At 43.7% G+C, this 19,081-nt stretch overlaps 1 protein-coding gene across 1 annotated transcript in view; it reads left to right on the top strand.

Annotated features, from left to right (window-relative positions):
• LOC134568981 (vitamin D3 hydroxylase-associated protein-like) overlaps positions 1–19,081 on the top strand; it is a 69,127-nt gene that overhangs the window by 24,676 nt on the left and 25,370 nt on the right. Inside the window, exons 6-10 of the mRNA XM_063427747.1 lie at positions 437–643; positions 8,896–8,936; positions 9,793–9,917; positions 13,442–13,567; positions 16,454–16,551. Coding sequence (XP_063283817.1) covers positions 437–643; positions 8,896–8,936; positions 9,793–9,917; positions 13,442–13,567; positions 16,454–16,551 — 597 coding nt within the window. The remainder of the gene's footprint in view (positions 1–436; positions 644–8,895; positions 8,937–9,792; positions 9,918–13,441; positions 13,568–16,453; positions 16,552–19,081) is intronic.

The raw sequence follows: 19,081 nt of genomic DNA, 5'->3' as shown, positions 1-19,081 counted from the left end.
ATATATTACTGCTCAGGTGCTTTAACTTAACAGACAGTTACCGGTTATATTCAATCGCTGGCATCCAGATTTTGTAGACTCCAATGTAAGTGACAGAACTTAATCAGATCTAAGGTCGTGTTGGAAAAACATCATACAACATTCACTGTAGGCAAGTGGTAAAACTACATTTCACGCACTACTGCTCTATGGCAGTGATGGCTGATCTTGACCAGCTTTCAGCGAAATGTAGGTTTATAACCTTATTCCTGTACAAACTATACTTTAGACTTATCTTCTATGAAAACAATTTGATTTGGATTAGGGCATTCCAGCTTGGTGTAAGACTTTGAGAACCATTAACCGCAAAGTTTTTGGAGTGAACTTTATTTCACTTTGCATTACTTTGACAACTCTTTATTTTCCCTTTATTACTAACATAATGTTCTTCAAACAGCTATGAGAGCAGCAACCCAATATATGGGTTAACCTGCAATCCACACAACCAATCGAAGGGCTCCGCTGGCTCTACGGGTGGTGAGGGAGCACTGATTGGAGGAGGAGGGTCCGTCTTGGGATTTGGCACGGATCTTGGTGGAAGTATTCGTTTGCCATCCAGCTTCTGTGGAATAACCGGGTTTAAACCAACACCAAACAGACTAAGGTATACTTCACTTTTTGTCAACTTTTATTTATTTGTATTTTTTTCTTAAAGTTTATTACTTTGTTTAGCAGTAGAAAAAATGACAAACTGAATCACACTGTGGAGCTAAACAAAATTGAATACACCCCTTTTATAAACCCTCTTTATATCTACATATTCATCAGTGTTCGGTTGAGGATCGAACTAGTAACTGCTGGGCAACTGCACGTTCCTGTAGACCGAACCACTGAATACTATGTGACCCTGGCTGAAATATTCAGATATGGTGTTCATGCCAAAACCGCTTCTAAGACCATCACAACGCTTTCCCATAAGATTGGCTGAGATCAGGGCAGGACTGGCCCTCTGGGATACCGAGAAATTTCCCTGTGGGCCGTCGGCACCTGGGGCCGGGCAGGCAGTTGGCTCACCTGCGGCCGCAGAGGGTGCCCTTCTGGCGGCCGCTGGCTGGGGGATCCCTTCTGGCAGCCGCAGGGGAGCTGGCTGTTCTGTCTCTGCTCCCCCGCCCTCGCGCACTTGAAAGAGTCCGGGGCCGGAATATGATGTCATATTCCGGCCCCAGTCTCATTAAGCGGCGCGCTGGAGCGGGGGAGCAGAGACAGAAGAGCCAGCTCCCCCTGCGGCCGCCAGAAGAGCCAGCTCCCCCATGCGGCCACCATCAGACTGAGCTCCCCATGCGGCCGCCAGCACACAGGTAGAAATTATGTGTGTCAGTGTGAGTGTGTGTGTGTCTGTGTCATGGTGTGTCTGTCTGTGTCATTGTGTGTGTGTCTGTGTCATTGTGTGTCTGTCTGTGTCATTGTGTGTGTGTCTGTGTCATTGTGTGTCTGTCTGTGTCATTGTGTGTCTGTCTGTGTCATTGTGTGTCTGTCTGTGTTGTGTGTGTGTGTCTCTGTCTGTCATGGTGTGTGTGTCTGTGTGATGTTGTGTGAGTGTCTGTTATGGTGTGTGTGTGTGTGTCTGTGTCATGGTGTGTGTGTGTGTCTGTGTCATGGTGTGTTTGTCTCTCTGTGTCACGGTGTGTGTCTCTGTGTCACGGTGTGTGTCTCTGTGTCACGGTGTGTGTGTGTCTCTGTGTCACGGTGTGTGTGTGTGTCTGTCTGTGTCATGGTGTGTGTGTCTGTGTCATGGTGTGTGTGTCTGTCTGTGTCATGGTGTGTGTGTCTGTCTGTGTCATGGTGTGTGTGTCTGTGTCTGTCTGTGTCATGGTGTGTGTGTCTGTGTCTGTCTGTGTCATGGTGTGTGTGTGTGTGTGTCTGCCTGTGTCACGGTCTGTCTGTGTCATGTTGTGTGTGTGTCTGTCTGTGTCATGTTGTGCGTGTGTCTGTCTGTGTCATGGTGTGTCTGTGTCATGGTGTGTGCCTCTGTGTCACGGTGTGTGTGTGTGTGTGTCTCTGTGTCATGGTGTGTGTGTCTCTGTGTCATGGTGTGTGTGTCTCTGTGTCATGGTGTGTGTGTCTCTGTGTCATGGTGTGTGTGTGTGTGTGTCTGTCTGTGTCATGGTGTGTGTGTGTCTGTCTGTGTCATGGTGTGTGTGTCTGTCTGTGTCACTGTCTGTCTGTGTCATGTGGTGTGTGTGTGTTTGTCATGGCGTGTGTGTGTCTGTCTGTGTCATGTAATGTGTGTCTGTCTGTGTCACGGTCTCTCTGTGTCGTTGTGTGTGTGTCTGTCTGTGTCATGTAATGTGTGTCTGTGTGTGTGTTTGTGTCACGGTCTGTCTGTTATGGGGTGTGTGTCTTTTTTAAGGTGTGTGTCTGTCTGTGTCATGGTGTGTCTGTCTGTCATGGTGTGTGTGTTTCTGTCTGTGTCACGGTGTGTGTGTGTGTCACGGTCTGTCTGTGTCATGGTGTGTGTCTGTCATGGTGTGTGTATGTGTGTTTTTACTCACCCTTTTTTTTTCCCCCACGTCGTGCTGGTCTCCCCTCGACTGGCCCTGCCTCTATGGCTGAGATCATCAAGCTTGATGATCTCAGCCAATCCGCACTGACACAGGAAGCACCTCTAGTGACTGTCTGCGTGTCTGTCACTAGGAAGCAATGTAAACACTGCCTTTTCTCTAAAAAGTCAGTGTTTATATTGAAAAGCCTGCAGGGACAGGCTATAGACACCAGAACCACTACATTAAGCTGTGTGTGTGTGTGTGTGTGTGCGCACCTGTTAGTGAGTGGGCTTGCTTGTTTGTGTGTGTGTGTGTCTGCTACTGAGTGAGCTTGTGTTTTTATGTCAATGACCTTATGTATATCAATGAGATTGTTTGTCTATGAGGCTGTGTATCCATCAGCTTGTGTCAGTGAGATTGTCTGTGTCTGCATGTGAGTATGCTTACTGTATAATTAAAAATTTTACTCTGAAAGGACCAATATCTTATATTGGGGAAAAAGCAATATATATCACAATCATCTAGGGTGGCAAGACATAGCCTTACATATTACATGCGACAATATATGGCACAATGACTTATGGGGCTGGCATAGATTATTTTTTTTTTCCAGGGCTGCTTTGGAATCCCCAGTCCGGCCCTGGCTGAGACTGTCAAGAAGACAGATCAGGTGCAGAGCCAGCGTGATTCAAACACAGCCCTGGCCAATCAGCATCTCCTCATTGAGATGCATTGAATCAATTTACTCTTTGAGGAAAGTTCAGCGAAGACACTGAATGTTAGTCACACTGTGCAGCACTTTCCCAGGAAGTAGCCATCTGAGGAGTGGCCAGTGGAGGTATCCCTGTAATGTAAACACTGCATTTCCTCTGAAAATACAGTGTTTACTGCAAAAGGCCTGAAGGGAATGATTCTACTCACCAAAACAAATTCAATAAGCTGCCGTTGTTCTGGTGACTATAGTGTCTCTTTAAGACTGCCCAGTATCAGTTGTAGATGTTCCAAAAGTCAATGCAGGTGGCTCAGGATCAGCAAAAAGACTAGAGCAAGTGGTAGTAAGGAACACGGTCAAATGGGAATAAGATTGATACATAAAGAATGCAACACAACTGCGTTGGAACAAGCACTGCTCTCTGAATGGGTTGACACCAGGGAAGACTGTTTATTGTATTCCAGAAACAAGATACAAGTATTTGGCTTTTTTTTTTGTGTCATAGGCCTGGCCAAGAATATGCTCCCCAAGCCATGATTTGTCACCCCTCTTTCTACCTATAATTACAAAAGAAATTGAACGTGTGTGTATATATATATATATATATAACATAATTTCTATAGCGCCATCAGATTCCGTAGCACTGTACAATGGGGGGGACTAACACATGTAATTGTAACCAGACAACTGGACATACAGTAACAGAGAGGTGGAGGGCCTTGCTGTGTGTATATGTGTGTACACAGGCTTACAGGACGTCCTGAAGCAGGCCAGGAAGGTGTGTGGCCATTTCAGGCATTCCTACACGGCCATGGCGCACTTTGCAGATATCCAGCGGCGAAAAAACATGCCAGTGAGGCGCTTGATTTGCGACAGCCCGACACGTTGGAATTCAACACTCTTAATGTTCGACCGCCTGCTCCAACAAGAAAAAGCCGTTAATGAATATTTGTATGACCGGGGTGCTGGGATTTTTTTTGCCACGTTACTGGACGCTCATGCGCAATGCCTGTAGGCTCATGCGTCCTTTTGAGGAGGTGACAAACCTAGACAGTCGCACCGAAGGCACCATCAGCGACATCATACCATTTGTTTTCTTCCTGGAGCGTGCCCTGCGAAGAGTGCTGGATCAGGCCGTAGATGAGCGTGAAGAGGAAGAGTTGTGGTCATCGCTTGCTGGACCTGCGGCAACGCTGGAAGAGGATTGTGAGGAAGAGGAGTCAGAGGAGGAATGTGGCTTCGAGGAGGAGGAGGAAGACCAACCACAACAGGCATCCCAGGGTGCTCGTTGTCACCTATCTAGTACCCGTGGTGTTGTACATGGCTGGGGGGAAGAACATACCCTCATTGAGATCACTGAGGAGGAGGAACGGGAAATGAGTAGCTCGGCATCCAACCTTGTGCAAATGGGGTCTTTCATGCTGTCGTGCCTGTTGAGGGACCCTTGTATAAAAAGGCTGAAGGAGAACGACCTGTACTGGGTGTCCACGCTACTAGACCCCCGGTATAAGCAGAAAGTGGCTGAAATGTTACCAAATTACAACAAGTCGGAAACGATGCAGCATTTGCAAAATAAATTAAAAAGTATGCTTTACACAGCGTATAAGGGTGATGTCACAGCACAACGGGAATCTAACAGGGGAAGAGGTGAAAGTAATTCTCCTCCTCCCATGACCACGCCGGCAAGGACAGGACGCTTTAAAGACGTGTTGTTGATGGAGGACATGCAGAGCTTTTTAAGTCCTACGCATCACCACAGCCCTTCGGGATCCACCCTCAGAGAACGACTCGACCGACAGGTAGCAGACTACCTCGCCTTAACTGCAGATATCGACACTCTGAGGAGCGATGAACACCTTGACTACTGGGTGTGCAGGCTTGACCTGTGGCCTGAGCTATCCCAATTTGTGATAGAACTTCTGGCCTGCCCCGCTTCAAGTGTCCTGTCAGAAAGGACCTTCAGTGCAGCAGGAGGTATTGTCACGGAGAAGAGAAGTCGCCTAGGTCAAAAAAGTCTAGATTACCTCACCTTTATTAAGATGAATGAGGGATGGATCCCGAAGGGACTGACACTGGGTGATACATTCGACTAAAAAAGGCCTGATGAGATGAGCTGCCTTGGGCTAAAAATGGTCCACACGCTGCTGTATTTTAGCTCTGAATGCCGGTTGACTTGCGTGACTTATCCGCCACTAACTAGGGTTCGAGCCGCAATGTTTTAGGGCACTTTCTGCCTGGGAAACAAACATCAATTTTTCTGGCCGCTGCTACAGCAGCGGCTGCAACAATACCTAATTTTTCAGGCATGTGTACATGCCTAATTTTTCGGGCCTCTGGTGCTGCACTGTGGCTTCAAAAACCAAACCAAAAAAAAGGCACATAACAGGGATTAAACTGATAGGAGTGGTGTGTTAAGTATTACTATTCCTATCTGGTGGCACATTAGATTGCACGTGCAGTGCCCCAAATTTGAAGTAGGAGGACCGACCAAGCTTCTTTTTCCATCTCCCGGTTCCTAAAATCGATGCCATATAAACGTCCCCTGATAGGGCGCCAGCTCGTTATTCTCTTGGGTGCCAGCTCGTTCTTCTCTTTTTCACTTCACTAGGGACACTTTACTGCACTATGGGCACTTAGACCCACTCTTTGTCTTGCGCAGTGTTATTCCTAGCCAGCATCTGTGATGGGAAATCAGGCAGTCATCTAAACGTTTAGATTGAGCTTTAGCTTAGAACACCCTTGAAGGTGTTTAAGGAGATTAGGGCTAGTTTATAGGATTATTCTTAGACCTCTCTGAGTCTTTATAGCCCTTCTACCTATCCAAAATTTCTGGAAACTAGCTAAGAGAAAGGGTGGCTGTGTGTCTGTGATACATTTAACTTTATATCACCTTATTGACACTTTTTATGACAGCATCACTCCGGTCTCCATACTCTCTGCCTATACCCATCTATTTAGAGGGAATTTCCTTGCCCCTGGCATTATTATATAATAGGTAATAGTATTACCATTATTACACAATTAGCCACTATAGGGGAATGAGTATAGTAACCCTTTGTTATTTATAAATGATACAATAAAGACTTTTGTCCATTACTCAATTTACTTTAACAAAGGGTACTAACCACGGTATTAGGAAACATTACTCTGCTTTCCCTTTCTCCCTCTATTATACACCTATGCTCACTAGGATTTGTAGGTATCACTTTATTATAGTTGTCTAACCTTTTCCTATGCCAGTTTTAGATCTCTTTCTTGGGAAATGTTTTCTTTTTTTCAGTTTATTAGCATACCTGGGTACAAGCCCTCGGTGGGGCTGGCACCACCACCTGACCACATTTCCTCGTTTCTTCCACTCATACCGCTTTTTCCATCTTTGAAGGGGTTTGGCGAAACAAGGAAATAGTCCTCTACTTGTAACAGGGATTAAACTGATAAGAATAGTACTACTTAACACACCTTATAATAATGCAGAGAGAGGCAACGCGGAGAGAGGAGTCTGAAGAAGAGGAGTCAGAGGAGGAAGGTGGCTTTGAGGAGGTGGAAGACCAAACACAGCAGGCGTCCCAGGGGGCTTGTTGTCACCTTTCGGGGACCCTTGGTGTTGTACGTGGCTGGGTGGAGGAAGAGACCTTCAATGACATCAGTGAGGACAAGGAACGGACATGGCTAGCTTGGTATCCAACCTTGTGCAAATGGGGAGTTTGCGGTTGTTTGCTGTGCGTTAAATGGGGAGTTTGGTCTGTCACTGTGAAGCGAGCGTAACCTTTACACTACCTGATTGATACAACATCATACAGTAGGTCACCCCCCTCATTATTTTATGGCCCCCACCCACCGCTCATGGGTGGGGGCGGGCGGGAGGACAGAAGGTCCCCCCCATTGTGATTTATGGCCCCCACCTATCGCGCAGGAGTGGGGGCCGGGGGGGAGGACAGTAGCCCCCCCCCTTATCCTTATTTACTGAATATTCCCCTGTATAACAATGTTTGGCATTTAGTGAATATTCCCTATTCTGCTCTGTCATTGTGTATCAGAGTCTCTGAGGACAGGTGTCAATCCATATCTGCCAAGTGACCCTATGTAGGGGGAACAGTCCCTATTCTGCTCTGTGTCAGTGTGTATCAGGGATCATTAGGATAGGTGTCAATCCATGTCTGCCAAGTGACCCTATGTATGGGGAACAGTCCCTATTCTGCTCTGTGTCAGTGTGTATCAGGGATCATTAGGATAGGTGTCAATCCATATGTCAAGGTGTCAATATGTCATATGTCAGGTGTCAATCCATATCCATTGTGATTTAGGAATGTTAGGTGATTTATGCCCTTTATGGATTAAAACCAGACTCTGCATCAACTGTGTAATTTTCCATGGGAGTTTTGCCATGGATCCTCCTCCGGCATGCCACAGTCCAGATGTTAGTCCCCTTGAAACAACTTTTCCATCACTATTGTGGCCAGAAAGAGTCCCTGTGGGTTTTAAAATTGGCCTGCCCATTGAAGTCTATGGCGGTTCGCCGGTTCGCGGAACGTTTGCGGAAGTTCGCGTTCGCCATTCGCGAACCGAAAATGTTATGTTCGCGACATCACTAGTTACAGCAAATCGACGTTTCAGTCCATCATAGGACTTTTCATACTGATGAAAGTCTATATCTCTCTATCAGAATGCCTGAAGTTGTGGGAGGGGTTTGTTGCCGGCCCATATATACCCCCTCCTACCGTTCTTCCTACGTTTCCGAAATGTAGGACGAACGTTGGGAGGAGGGGGTACATATAGGCCGGCAACAAACCCCTCCCACAACTTCAGGCATTCTGCCTTTTATCCCTCGTGTAAAGGCACATAAGATTTATCTCTAAATATACCCCTTGTAATATATATGAAACATACACACATACAATATCTCTCCCATAGAAGAAAGTGTGTGTGTATATATTTATTTGTAGAGGGCACAGAAAGAGAAAATACATTTTGCACAAACTTGTATAGATAACTCAAATATTTGTTAACTTCAACTCCCATCACCACTGGTAGTAATTCGAGTTTGAGGTATTGAGTCTTGACAATTGCATGACCTGTAAAAATGGCAAATTCTACCATAACAATTTGATCTCCGAGCAGTCTCCTCACATCGTTACATTGTGTCACCTGTAGTAAAAAAACAAAAAAAAAAAAACATTAAGCAGAGATCCATTAGTGCTTTGCGCCACCTTCTGGTGCTAGAAGAGAATGACAGTTCAGATCCTTAAACAGAATCTGTACAATGTAAAGAGATTGGGCACTTTATATTAATGCAGAGTTTTCATAAATATACATTATAAAAATATTATGGAAATTAATGTAACAGTCGATTTATGCTTTTCATTTGGGATTTCTATATTTTTCTTGGTGTTGCATTGTTTACCTAGATTTATTGAATTATTTATTTGAAAGTATTCAAATATTAAACATTTATTACGTAATTACATTGTAATGTGTCCCACGCTCGTAAGTTGGAGTTTTATTCCTTCATAAAATAAAATAAACTTACCCATGTACTTACATATGTGTTGTGCATTGCTATGTCATCTGTATTGTTTGTGTTTTTTTTTTTTTGTGACAACTAGCCTTGAACAATACCAAAAGATTTTATTGTTGACAGAATCTTTATTTCTTATTTTCCAGTACTCTTGGTATTCGTCCCTGCATTGACGGCCTCCGATCAGGTGACTCAAGCTAATCTGGTATAGCTATTACCAATGATAACTTCAGTTTACAATCAATTGTTTTAGTTAAATGTGCCAAGGGTGTTCATGAAACGGGTAATCATGGTCAGTGCGATGATATTTGGCTACAATGGGGGCCGCCTCTCCCCTTTAAAAAAAAAATAAAAAAATGTTTTTGCCTGTCTCTCTCAACCCATCCTTTTCTGTACCCCCCCCCCCCCCACACTCCCCCTCCCTTTTTTTTTCTTTTGTATTGAATCCACCTTTTGTGGTCTCTTGTACCCCCTGCCAGTGCCTTTTAAAACCCTTCCCTTAGTGTTTATTTTACACTCACCTGTGCCACTTATGGTAAGGACAGCCCTGCAGGTAAAAACAGACCTCATAGTCCTGCATTCTTGAAAACAAAAAGATAATAAAAATGAATCCATAACATCTGTGCAAGTACTTAACCTGGTTCCTCACAATTATTTTCGATGGTTTCCATTGCTTGAAAAAGACTCCACATATTAATTAGTGGCAATGCCGCTTTCCCAATTGAGAACCTGCTGAGGCTTAGATCGTAATTCTTCAATGTAAACTTACTACATGTTATAGAGATTTCAAGATGTGTGTGTGTGTGTGTATGTATACGTATGTGTGAATTTCACTTATTTTTGCCCTAATCTAGCATTTCCCTTCTCAATTCACACCAGTTCTCTATTAAAAACAAAAACCTTAAGACATCTTGTCATAGTTTACTACAGTTTCAGTTTCAAAGTTACTGATTTGTTTTGCGATGTTGACATTAATACTTGTTAATCAAACAAATGTCAGCCTGATTTAGTAAAAGCCATCGTTTCACCATTCGTGTTTTCAGTTTTGCTCTGTGTTGGACCCATGGCCAGAGATGTGGACAGCCTGGTTCTGTGCATGAAGGCTGTTCTTTGTGATGAGATGTTCAAGCTGGACCCAACAGTACCACCTCTTCCTTTCAATGACAAGGTAAAGAGATCCTGAAAAACTAATGACCAGAACAGCACTCCATAGAGATTGTAAATGGATCATCGAGTATCGCCCTTTGTCCATCTCTTTGTTTAAGGTTCAGTTTAAAATCCTAGCCCCAGTTTATAAAGCTCTCCATAACAGTTCTACAATAAATAACACCTTTCTAATTACCTGGAATACCTTCTCCTGTCCAACCTCTGCGATGAAGGCTTCTGCCTGAATTCTATTCTCACCTACCACTCCAACTCTAACCTAAAATACTTTTCTAAGACTGTACCCCCTGGTCTTTTAGTTGTCCCCTTACTTTGCAATCCTTTAGATATCCTTGAAAACTAATTTGTTTATGAAGGCCTATGATTTAATTTCTCATGTTGTTTTTTGGATTAGTCTTCAATAATCTCATCCTCTCCTCTATTCTTGGTGGTTTGTGAACTAACTTTTATAGTTCTAACTAATTGTTGCATTTTTAAATTTGCTTGTATGTCTTCTTCACCCATTGTAGAAAACTGCAATGGCTAATCCATTAGCTAAAAAGACCTGTGCCCTACTAATACATAGCCATGTATAATCATGTCGACACTATGCAGCTTATTCTGTTTAAAGCACTTTTTTTTCCATTTTACAATGTAAGATTTCAATAGAAATAGGCACTTTTATTAATTTACCTTGCTATACCCCCCTGCCTGTTAATCAGACAACAGCTTATATTTCTTCCTGGTTTGGTTAGCTTATTTGCTAATTATTTGAACTCAAGAGGCAGCAATTGCTTAGAGCTCCTGCCTTGCAAAGACTTTCTCATTGAGCTGCATTGGGAAGTTTGTGATTGGACAGACACAAAGTCTGGGAGGGGATAGAAGGGGAGGACTTGCAAAGGCTGTGGACAAGAACTGCAGCTTTTGTGAGCTTGCTTGAAATATAACCTCAATGAAAGACGTGCATATATCCCCACCAGGGATATAATGTTGGGTAGATTCTTCAAGGAGTAGTATCCAAAATTTCCTTATTGGGTAATTTAAAAAAAAAAAAAAAAAAAAGTTTTGCTCCAGGAACATATGAAAATATTAAAATAAAACCAGCTAAAACATAAAAAGTGTAATAAATGTACAAACACAATGAATAGTGAATACGAAATCACCAATGACAAACACTTCCTCTCAAAGTGAGCATGTTGGTTCAATGCTCTTCCAGGGCAGACCATGCGCAGAGCTCTGCTAAAAAATCCCTGCTGTATTTGTTCTGCACAGCGCAAGCAAATTTAATAACATGCTTGCACTGTGTTTCCTTGAAACTTGTCTCTGGTGTCTCTATAAATGCATAGCAGGAGACAAAAGGGCCAGGAAAAAGTATTGTGCATGTGTTTGGAGCCTGCTTGTGGGATTGCGTGTGTGTAGAGTGAGCTGATTGTGGTGTGGTATTGTGTTGTGTTTTTGTTGTAATGCATATGTGGCTAAGGGCTGTAAGAGTGTGTGTGTGTGTGTGTGTGTGTGTGTGTATGTGTATATGTATGTGTATGTATATATATATATATATATAATAAAATATGGGATGTAGTGTGTGTGTGTATAATATATGTGTGTATATATATGTATGTATGTAAATGTAGAGTGTGTGTTTAGGGGTGTAGTATGTGTTTGTTTACAATGAATCTAGTGTGTTTATAAGGGGTGCAGTGTGTGTGTGTGTGTGTGTATGTATACAGGAGTCTAGTGTGTGTTTGAAAGACCCAGAATGTGTATAGGAGATCTAGTGTGTGTGTGTGTGTGTATATGATCTAGAGTTGGGTAAGGGATCGTGTGTGTGTCTGGAACGTAATGTGTTTAGGAGTGCAGTATGTGTGTGAGGGAGTGCAGTATGTGTGTGAGGGAGTGCAGTATGTGTGTGAGGGAGTGCAGTATGTGTGTGAGGGAGTGCAGTATGTGTGTGAGGGAGTGCAGTATGTGTGTGAGGGAGTGCAGTATGTGTGTGAGGGAGTGCAGTATGTGTGTGAGGGAGTGCAGTATGTGTGTGAGGGAGTGCAGTATGTGTGTGATGGGTGTGATGGTGCTGTGTGTGAATGTTAGAAGGGATTGTGTGTGTGTGTGTGAGAGGGGGGACCAGCACAGTGGTACCTGGGAGACAGAGGGGGGGGACCGGAACTCGCACTCCGACACCATCCCTGGTGGTCCAGTGGTGAGTGAACTCTAGCCTGCGGGCTAGAGTTCACTCTCGCGAGTTACGGTTGTTGCCGTGGCAATGCTCCAGATCTTGCGAGAGGAACCCGGCAGAGCTGCAAGATAGAGCTCCGCCGGGTCCTCTCCCTCCCTCCCCAGCCGTATGTCTGCCCAAGTGGGCCGGTGAGGGAGATCTTTGATCTCCCTACCGGCCCATAAAGGCACACAGCAGGGCCGGTGCTTGGATAGTGCCTGCCCTGCATAGACCGGCAGGGGAGATCCTGTGACCTCCCCTGCCGGCCTCGGCACATTTCCCCGGTGTGCCCGATGGCCAGTCCGGGCCTGTCTATATATGTATATAAACAAGATGGCGCACAATTGTATGCAATGCAATTTAAATTATAGGTTAGGTTATGACAACTGCAGCAACCAACATAAAATCTTGGTAATGAGATTTAGAAAAGATTAAAAAAAAAAAAAAAAGAGTTGGTGCGCAGTATTAAAAAACTCTCTCTGTGGATATGATATCCTGTAAGAAAATTTGTTTAAAAGAAACCTTAAGTGATTATAATAGTATTTAGCAAGCGTGTCCCAAACCTGGGTGCAATCTAGGTGTGTCTAAAACAGCAATCAGTGGTGGTGTGATACACACAACCAACAGTATAACATATAACATATACTTGCATACTTTTTTAAATCCACAAATAGGGAATCTGGAAAGGAGATAAACAGGGAGAGCTCCTAGTGCAATAAAGTCCCAAATGTATAAATATAAAAAGATAGTCTGAAGGCATCCAACTCACAAGATAAGAGTGGTTAGAGTATCACTCATTACTATAACACCCAGGGAGGATCAGCCCCTAGAGTGTGTGGGATCCAGTGGATGCACTTGTGACTGGGATTTTTGGTAAGTAGATTTTATTCCAAAGATAAATAAAAGCGAAGGCAGCAATATTAAACTCTTGCTAAAAACTCAAGAGTATGGTTGTCAAGACAGCACTCCAGGAATAAAGTAAAAGTTGATCCCTTATTTTCGAGCAAATAAAAGCGATCTATGCTAACAAGTACTTTTATAATTTGGAGTGTTTTATGTGTGTGTGTGTGTGTGTGTGTGTAGGGGGTGAAAGGTCAACACTCTGCTTTGGGGTTAGTCTGCCTGGTGAGGAGAGACCTACTGTGTGGCTTTGGGCTCAAGTGGAAGGAACCAGTGTGCATTGCAGGGCACCGTGGGACTTGGAGGCATCAATCTCTCTGCCAATTAATCAGAACTTATAGTTGGTTTTTATTCTGGCAGTTCAAATTATACCATTTTGGAACAATAATTGTATCCCTTTTAATAGGTTTGACAAATCCAATGTCTCTGCTCTGCAGGTCTACACCGAATCCAAGCCCCTACGTGTGGGGTACTACGAGACCGATGGCTTTACATTGCCAAATCCTGGTATGAGACGAGCAGTATTAGAAATCAAATCTCTCCTGGAGGCGGCAGGACACACTGTAAGAATGAGAGAATTATGCAATGCCCTTAAATATTAAAGGTATTTAGGGTACTGGGGGAAAGAAAATGTAGGCCTGAGGGGTTTATTCACCAAGAAGTGGTGAATTGGAAACCATATTGCAAAATTTAGTCTTAAATTATCAAGATGGAAAACCAGCTGGATTAGAGAAATTCTTTAATGCAGCGGTTTAGCTTACATTTTATATGTATTCGAGAAACCAAATGGAATTAATATATCTGGTATCCGCACCCATGACCTGGTTAAACATTCACCAGTATTTCTGCAATCCTGACCCTTATTTTGATTATCAGCGCTTTGAGAGTATAAACATTGGGCTAGTTTTGACCTCCCATTTCCCTTGATTTTTTTCCCTTACTGTAGCTGACCACGGGTAACCCAACTGGTTACCTCTATTTCTGTTCCTTCAACCATTCAGGAAGCATTACAACTAGCAGGCATCCACTTTCCCCCCAGTAACTGGACAAAACACAGTCCTGGAGGTTACAACACTGACTGTTTATTTTGTCACAAATGGTTTTTCATGCACAGACCCCTACATGGGGTCTCTAACACAATTCACCAGGGGTTTCAATTCCAAGAAGCTGATGGGGGATGGAAGAAGGACAAAGCAGCTAGTTAAACTGGGCTGGCAGTGTCCCTGTGACCACGTCCTGCTGAGACAGGAAGAAAAGGGAGGGGACCCGCAGCTGTATATACAGGTACAATACATGACACACAATACAAAGAGAAAACCATGGACAGCCGGGGTTCCGTCACACACCTAACCTTAACCACCAGCCAGCATACACAGCCAGATCCCCAACGGATCAGCTTGTGGATGTCCGGGGAAGGGCTCACAGATCACTCCTCCAGTTCAGTCTGTCTTGACAACCATTCGGCGTTCCCATTTTGCCCACTAGGTTGGTAGTGTATGGTGATGTCATAGGCTCCATCGCAACAGGCTCCATCGCAACAGCTTGGCATTGTCTCCCATGACCCTGTTAAGCCACACCAACGGGTTGTGAACTGCTGTCCATAGATGTAGGGTTGCAACTTCCTGAGTGCCCACACAACTGCCAGACACTCATTCTCAATGGTGGTGTTGCTTACCTCCCTGGGTTGTAGCTTCCTGCTGAGTTAAGCTACTGGGTGTTCTCTGCCATTATCCCTGACCTGGCTCAGCACTGCTCCTAATCCGAACATAGAAGCATCTGTGTGGATGAGAAAATGTTTGCAGGGATGAGGAGCAGCCAGGACAGGGGCATGTAACAGGGCGTTAAGGGCTTGGAACACCTGCTCACACTCTGGGGCCTAGTTTTCCTATCTGGGTAGGTTCTTGCAGGTAAGGTCAGTGAAGGGCTTGGCTATGGCACTGTAATTGGAGACAAATTTTCTATAGGAAAGGCCAGCACCTGGGTCTCAGAGCACAGATGGGGCCAGTTCTCCTCAACCTTGGCTGGCTCAGGCTTCTGCTTTCCACCCCCTACCCGGTGGCCCAGGTACTGTACATCGGCCATCTCTGTTACATTTACTTGGCTTTAGGGTTAACCCTGCCTGCCTAATCCAATCTTGTACCACTCCGACATGTCAGATGCTCCTTCCAAGTATCGCTGTATATGGCGATGACTTCCAGGTATGCACAGGCATAATCCTGGAGGCCATCCAACAGCTGGACCACCATTCTTTGGAAAGTGGCAAGGGCGTTCTTCATCCCAAATGGCAAAACCTTACATTAGTAGAGGCCAAAGGTGGTGATGAAGACCGACTTGGGGACAGAATCTACCGCTATGGGAATCTGCCATTACTCCTTGCACAAGTCTATCGTGTTGAGGTACTGGTTTGAGCTAGGAACTCGTTAATGCAAGGCATGGGGTAGGCATTGGAAACTGTCTCTTAGTTGAGCCTCCTGTAGTCCACACAGAACCGGGTGGTTTCGGGACCAGGACTACTGGTGAGGCACAAGGGCTTTGGGACGGTTCGATCACCCCCAGTCGAAGCATCTCCTGGATCTCTGCTTCATGTTTTCCTGGACTGCCTCAGGTATCCGGTACGGGATCTGCCTCAGAGGTAGCTGGTTGGGTTTTTCCCAGGTAAACCACTCATTATCCAACCCAGCTTGACTAGTTGCCACCTGATTTCTGCAGGACTTCAGGGAAGGGTCGGACAATACCTCCCTCCCAAACTTGGCAGAGATATCCCACGCTAAGGGTGTCTGGATAGGAGAAGGGTCATGGGGAATAGGATCAAAGGGACCGGCACAGGGTAGTATTCTACTGGGATGGCTATGGGAAATTGGGGCACGGGGATGGTTGTGTGAGCTGCCTGGGAATGGAAGAGGGACAAAGCAGCTAGTTCAAACTGGGCTGGCAGTGTCCCTCTGACCACTTCCTGTTGTGACAGGAAAAGGGGGGAGAGGTCCAGGCAGACACTACATTCTGAAAAGTAGGGTGGAGGGGGCCCACAGGTGCATATACAGGCACAATACATGAAACCCATAATACAAGGGGAAAATCACGGACAGCCGGGGTTCCGACACACTCGCCTCTTTGAAGCTTCTCACATTATTAAAGATGCAGTTTAAGTACCTTAACTGCCACATGATCTGGTGGAAGCTGCAGGCGCAATCCCTCCGTTCAGGGCCAAACGATTTTTGATAGCGCCTTGCTCGCTGGATTTATAGTGCAGAAGTTCCACATGAGCAATACCAATCTTGTCCATGTTTGGACAGCACTGACCGGCTGAACCTACCAGTTGATGGGGTGCATTTTGTCTGTGGTCCAAAAATGGATAAAGTAACGAGCGCTAATGGAAAAGGGAAATGTTTGCATCAGCAAATTGAAGAGCAATCTCATTTGAGGCACTGAACATTTTTCTTACTTTTTAGCTTGTCCCATTCACCCCTCCTCGACTTGATTATGTGAAATATGAATTGTTCCTTAAAGCCATGCTGGGTGATGGAGGGAAAACATTAAAGGAAAAACTGTAAGTTGAATAACTTCGTTATAAACTGTAAAAATAAACCAATTATTGTGCTAAATCCTGCCCAGTTCATACTCTGACCCTCTCCCTTCATTCTCCTGTATATTTGTTTATACACTTGTCTCTATCATTTCCCGACAAGTTATGGCTGTCACTATTACCGTTTCCTGGCTGTTTCCATATGAAGTACGTTTTAATGTCTCATTATTAATAGAAGCTGATAAACGTTGTCAGGATGAGGATTTTTCCAGTTTACTTTTTTTGTCATTATTACTAAATTGCATTAAACTGAATTTCATGATGGACGATAAATAAAACTACCAATTCATTCCATTGCGATGTCCATTTTACATCTACTTTACTTAGCGTTTGCAGTTGCTAATGTGTCTCTTTGATTTTACACCCAACAGGTTTATGTACTAAAATGAGAAATGCAGGGAACGCGAAGTGAATTTCTAATTAAAAGGCTGATTAACAAATGAAATGAAAGCGCAGCTGAATTTGAGAATTTTTCTAGTCCAGCTATTTTGAGCTCAATTTGAAATTCACTTTAAGTTCTCATTTTACTAAAACCTGCTTTTCATGTCAGACAATGAATATTATCACTGGATTCAATCACGAACTCGTTCAGTTAGCGTTTGTAGCACCTTACAGGGGTAATCCCCCAAAAACTAGAAATGAGGGTTATTCAAAGTGAATATTTTGGCCTTAAATTTGAAGTTCAAACAGAATTGACTTTAAAAAAAATAAAAATAGAAAACAAACTATGTTTCTAAAATTTTTATTTTTATTCGCTTTGAATCCATGCATCTATAAGAACTATTTTTATATTTTAAAAATTCTGTTTTTCATTACATTTTAAGGGAGTTGTCAAGGCTACACCAACACATCTTTAGCTTCCTGGTAGTTGTTGTGGCATACCATTATCCCCCACCCATGGGCAGCAGATGGGGAATATTTGTATTGATGGAGGCAGGGATTATACTATTGTACCTCCAGCCCAAGCCTGTTGGTAGAGGTGGGGGGTAATAACATGGCGAGATTGGGTAGACATGCCAATTGTTCTCAGTTCTACTCGCCTCAACAATGGGCATCATGTGGGTGGACTTGCCACTAACCACCTCCCTTTGCTTTAGGGTCCACAAGCCCCTAGCCATTCCCTCTTTAATCCAAAGGGTGTGCGTGTGCATGTGCGTGTGTGTGTCTTAAAGTGGTTTTGCAAAAAAAAAAAAAAACTTTTTTGGCCCCCAAATAAACATAACTTAAAAAAGTGACATAACTTAAAAAAAAAAAAAAAAAAAAAAAAAAAGTGAATTGCCAAACAAAGTAGCAATAATGAAGCTAAGCACATGGAGGGCTATGCGCAAATTGACAATTCAAGAGCTTTCCACGCTTTGAATTATCTGTCCGAATGTTCTAACCAGTTGGTTTTCTAAATCAACCAATCCGTATGCTCTTGGACGCAGGTCTCGCTTCTCACGAGTATTATCTGGTAAGTTTAGCAGATATACCCAGATATATTCTCCCTATAGTTAGATGTGTGTGATATTGGTCCCATATGCTTATACACTTTTTAATATATATATATATATATATATATATATATATATAATTTTTTTATTTTTTTTACTGTGGTAGCTGACCTGCATGCACTGTACAACCATCACACTATGGAGAGACATGGCAGGGAGGTGGAAAGAGTGTAAATGGTAACACTGGGGTAAGGTGGAATTGGTGACACTGGGAAGGTTGCTAACTAATTGATTTATTATTATTATTTTTTTTGCATGGGGACTGGGGAGGTTATTATGAAGGGATGAAAGACATTTCAGGGGCTACAAAGTTGTAGGGTGGATATTTTTGAATGGCCATGTGGGATCCTGAAGCCCATGATGTGTGTTATTTTATTTATTTATTTTTATTTATTTTTTCCTAACCTAGCTTTGTCCCGGGTTGAGACTCCTTTATATTCTGGAATGGAGTAGGAAGATTAGCCACATTTTGAAAGTCTGTCTAAATATCAGGGTGGATGGATGTTCAGACTCTCGACAGGCTTTTAGATGCACAAAGTAAGACGCAGCAAACCAGCCAGCCTCAGCCGAGCTTGTCTCAATGCTCTCATTAATGTGAGCTGATACTTCTACTTTCTTCAGCTGCACTTGGGAAGAACTTGATTTTACTCAGTATGTGTTATGCTCTAAATCCGTTTGTTACAATCTATCTGAGTACTCTGATAAATGAGTGAGTAAACGGTGAGCATGAAGATATCCTATAAACTATTTTATATGTGCTGGGGGAGCACAATCTATCTCTTGCCCCCCACCCCACCCCTTCATACTGATCTGCTTTAGCAGTATCTGAGGACACTAGCGTATATCATGGCAAACTCCAGCACGTTTTGTGTCCTGGATTGTACGTCCAGGTACTGGAACTGCTGATTTAGACAAGGCAGATTTACGAGCCACCAGAGACTCCAATGTCACTGTAGCGGATTGGTACCGGGCTGTCCTACAACATGTATGGGAATAATTGT

Source organism: Pelobates fuscus, chromosome 7 (assembly GCF_036172605.1).
Source record: "Pelobates fuscus isolate aPelFus1 chromosome 7, aPelFus1.pri, whole genome shotgun sequence".
In the NCBI taxonomy this organism is placed as follows: domain Eukaryota; kingdom Metazoa; phylum Chordata; class Amphibia; order Anura; family Pelobatidae; genus Pelobates; species Pelobates fuscus.
Note: the sequence above shows the minus strand (reverse complement) of the source record. Positions and strands in the feature narration are given on the sequence as shown.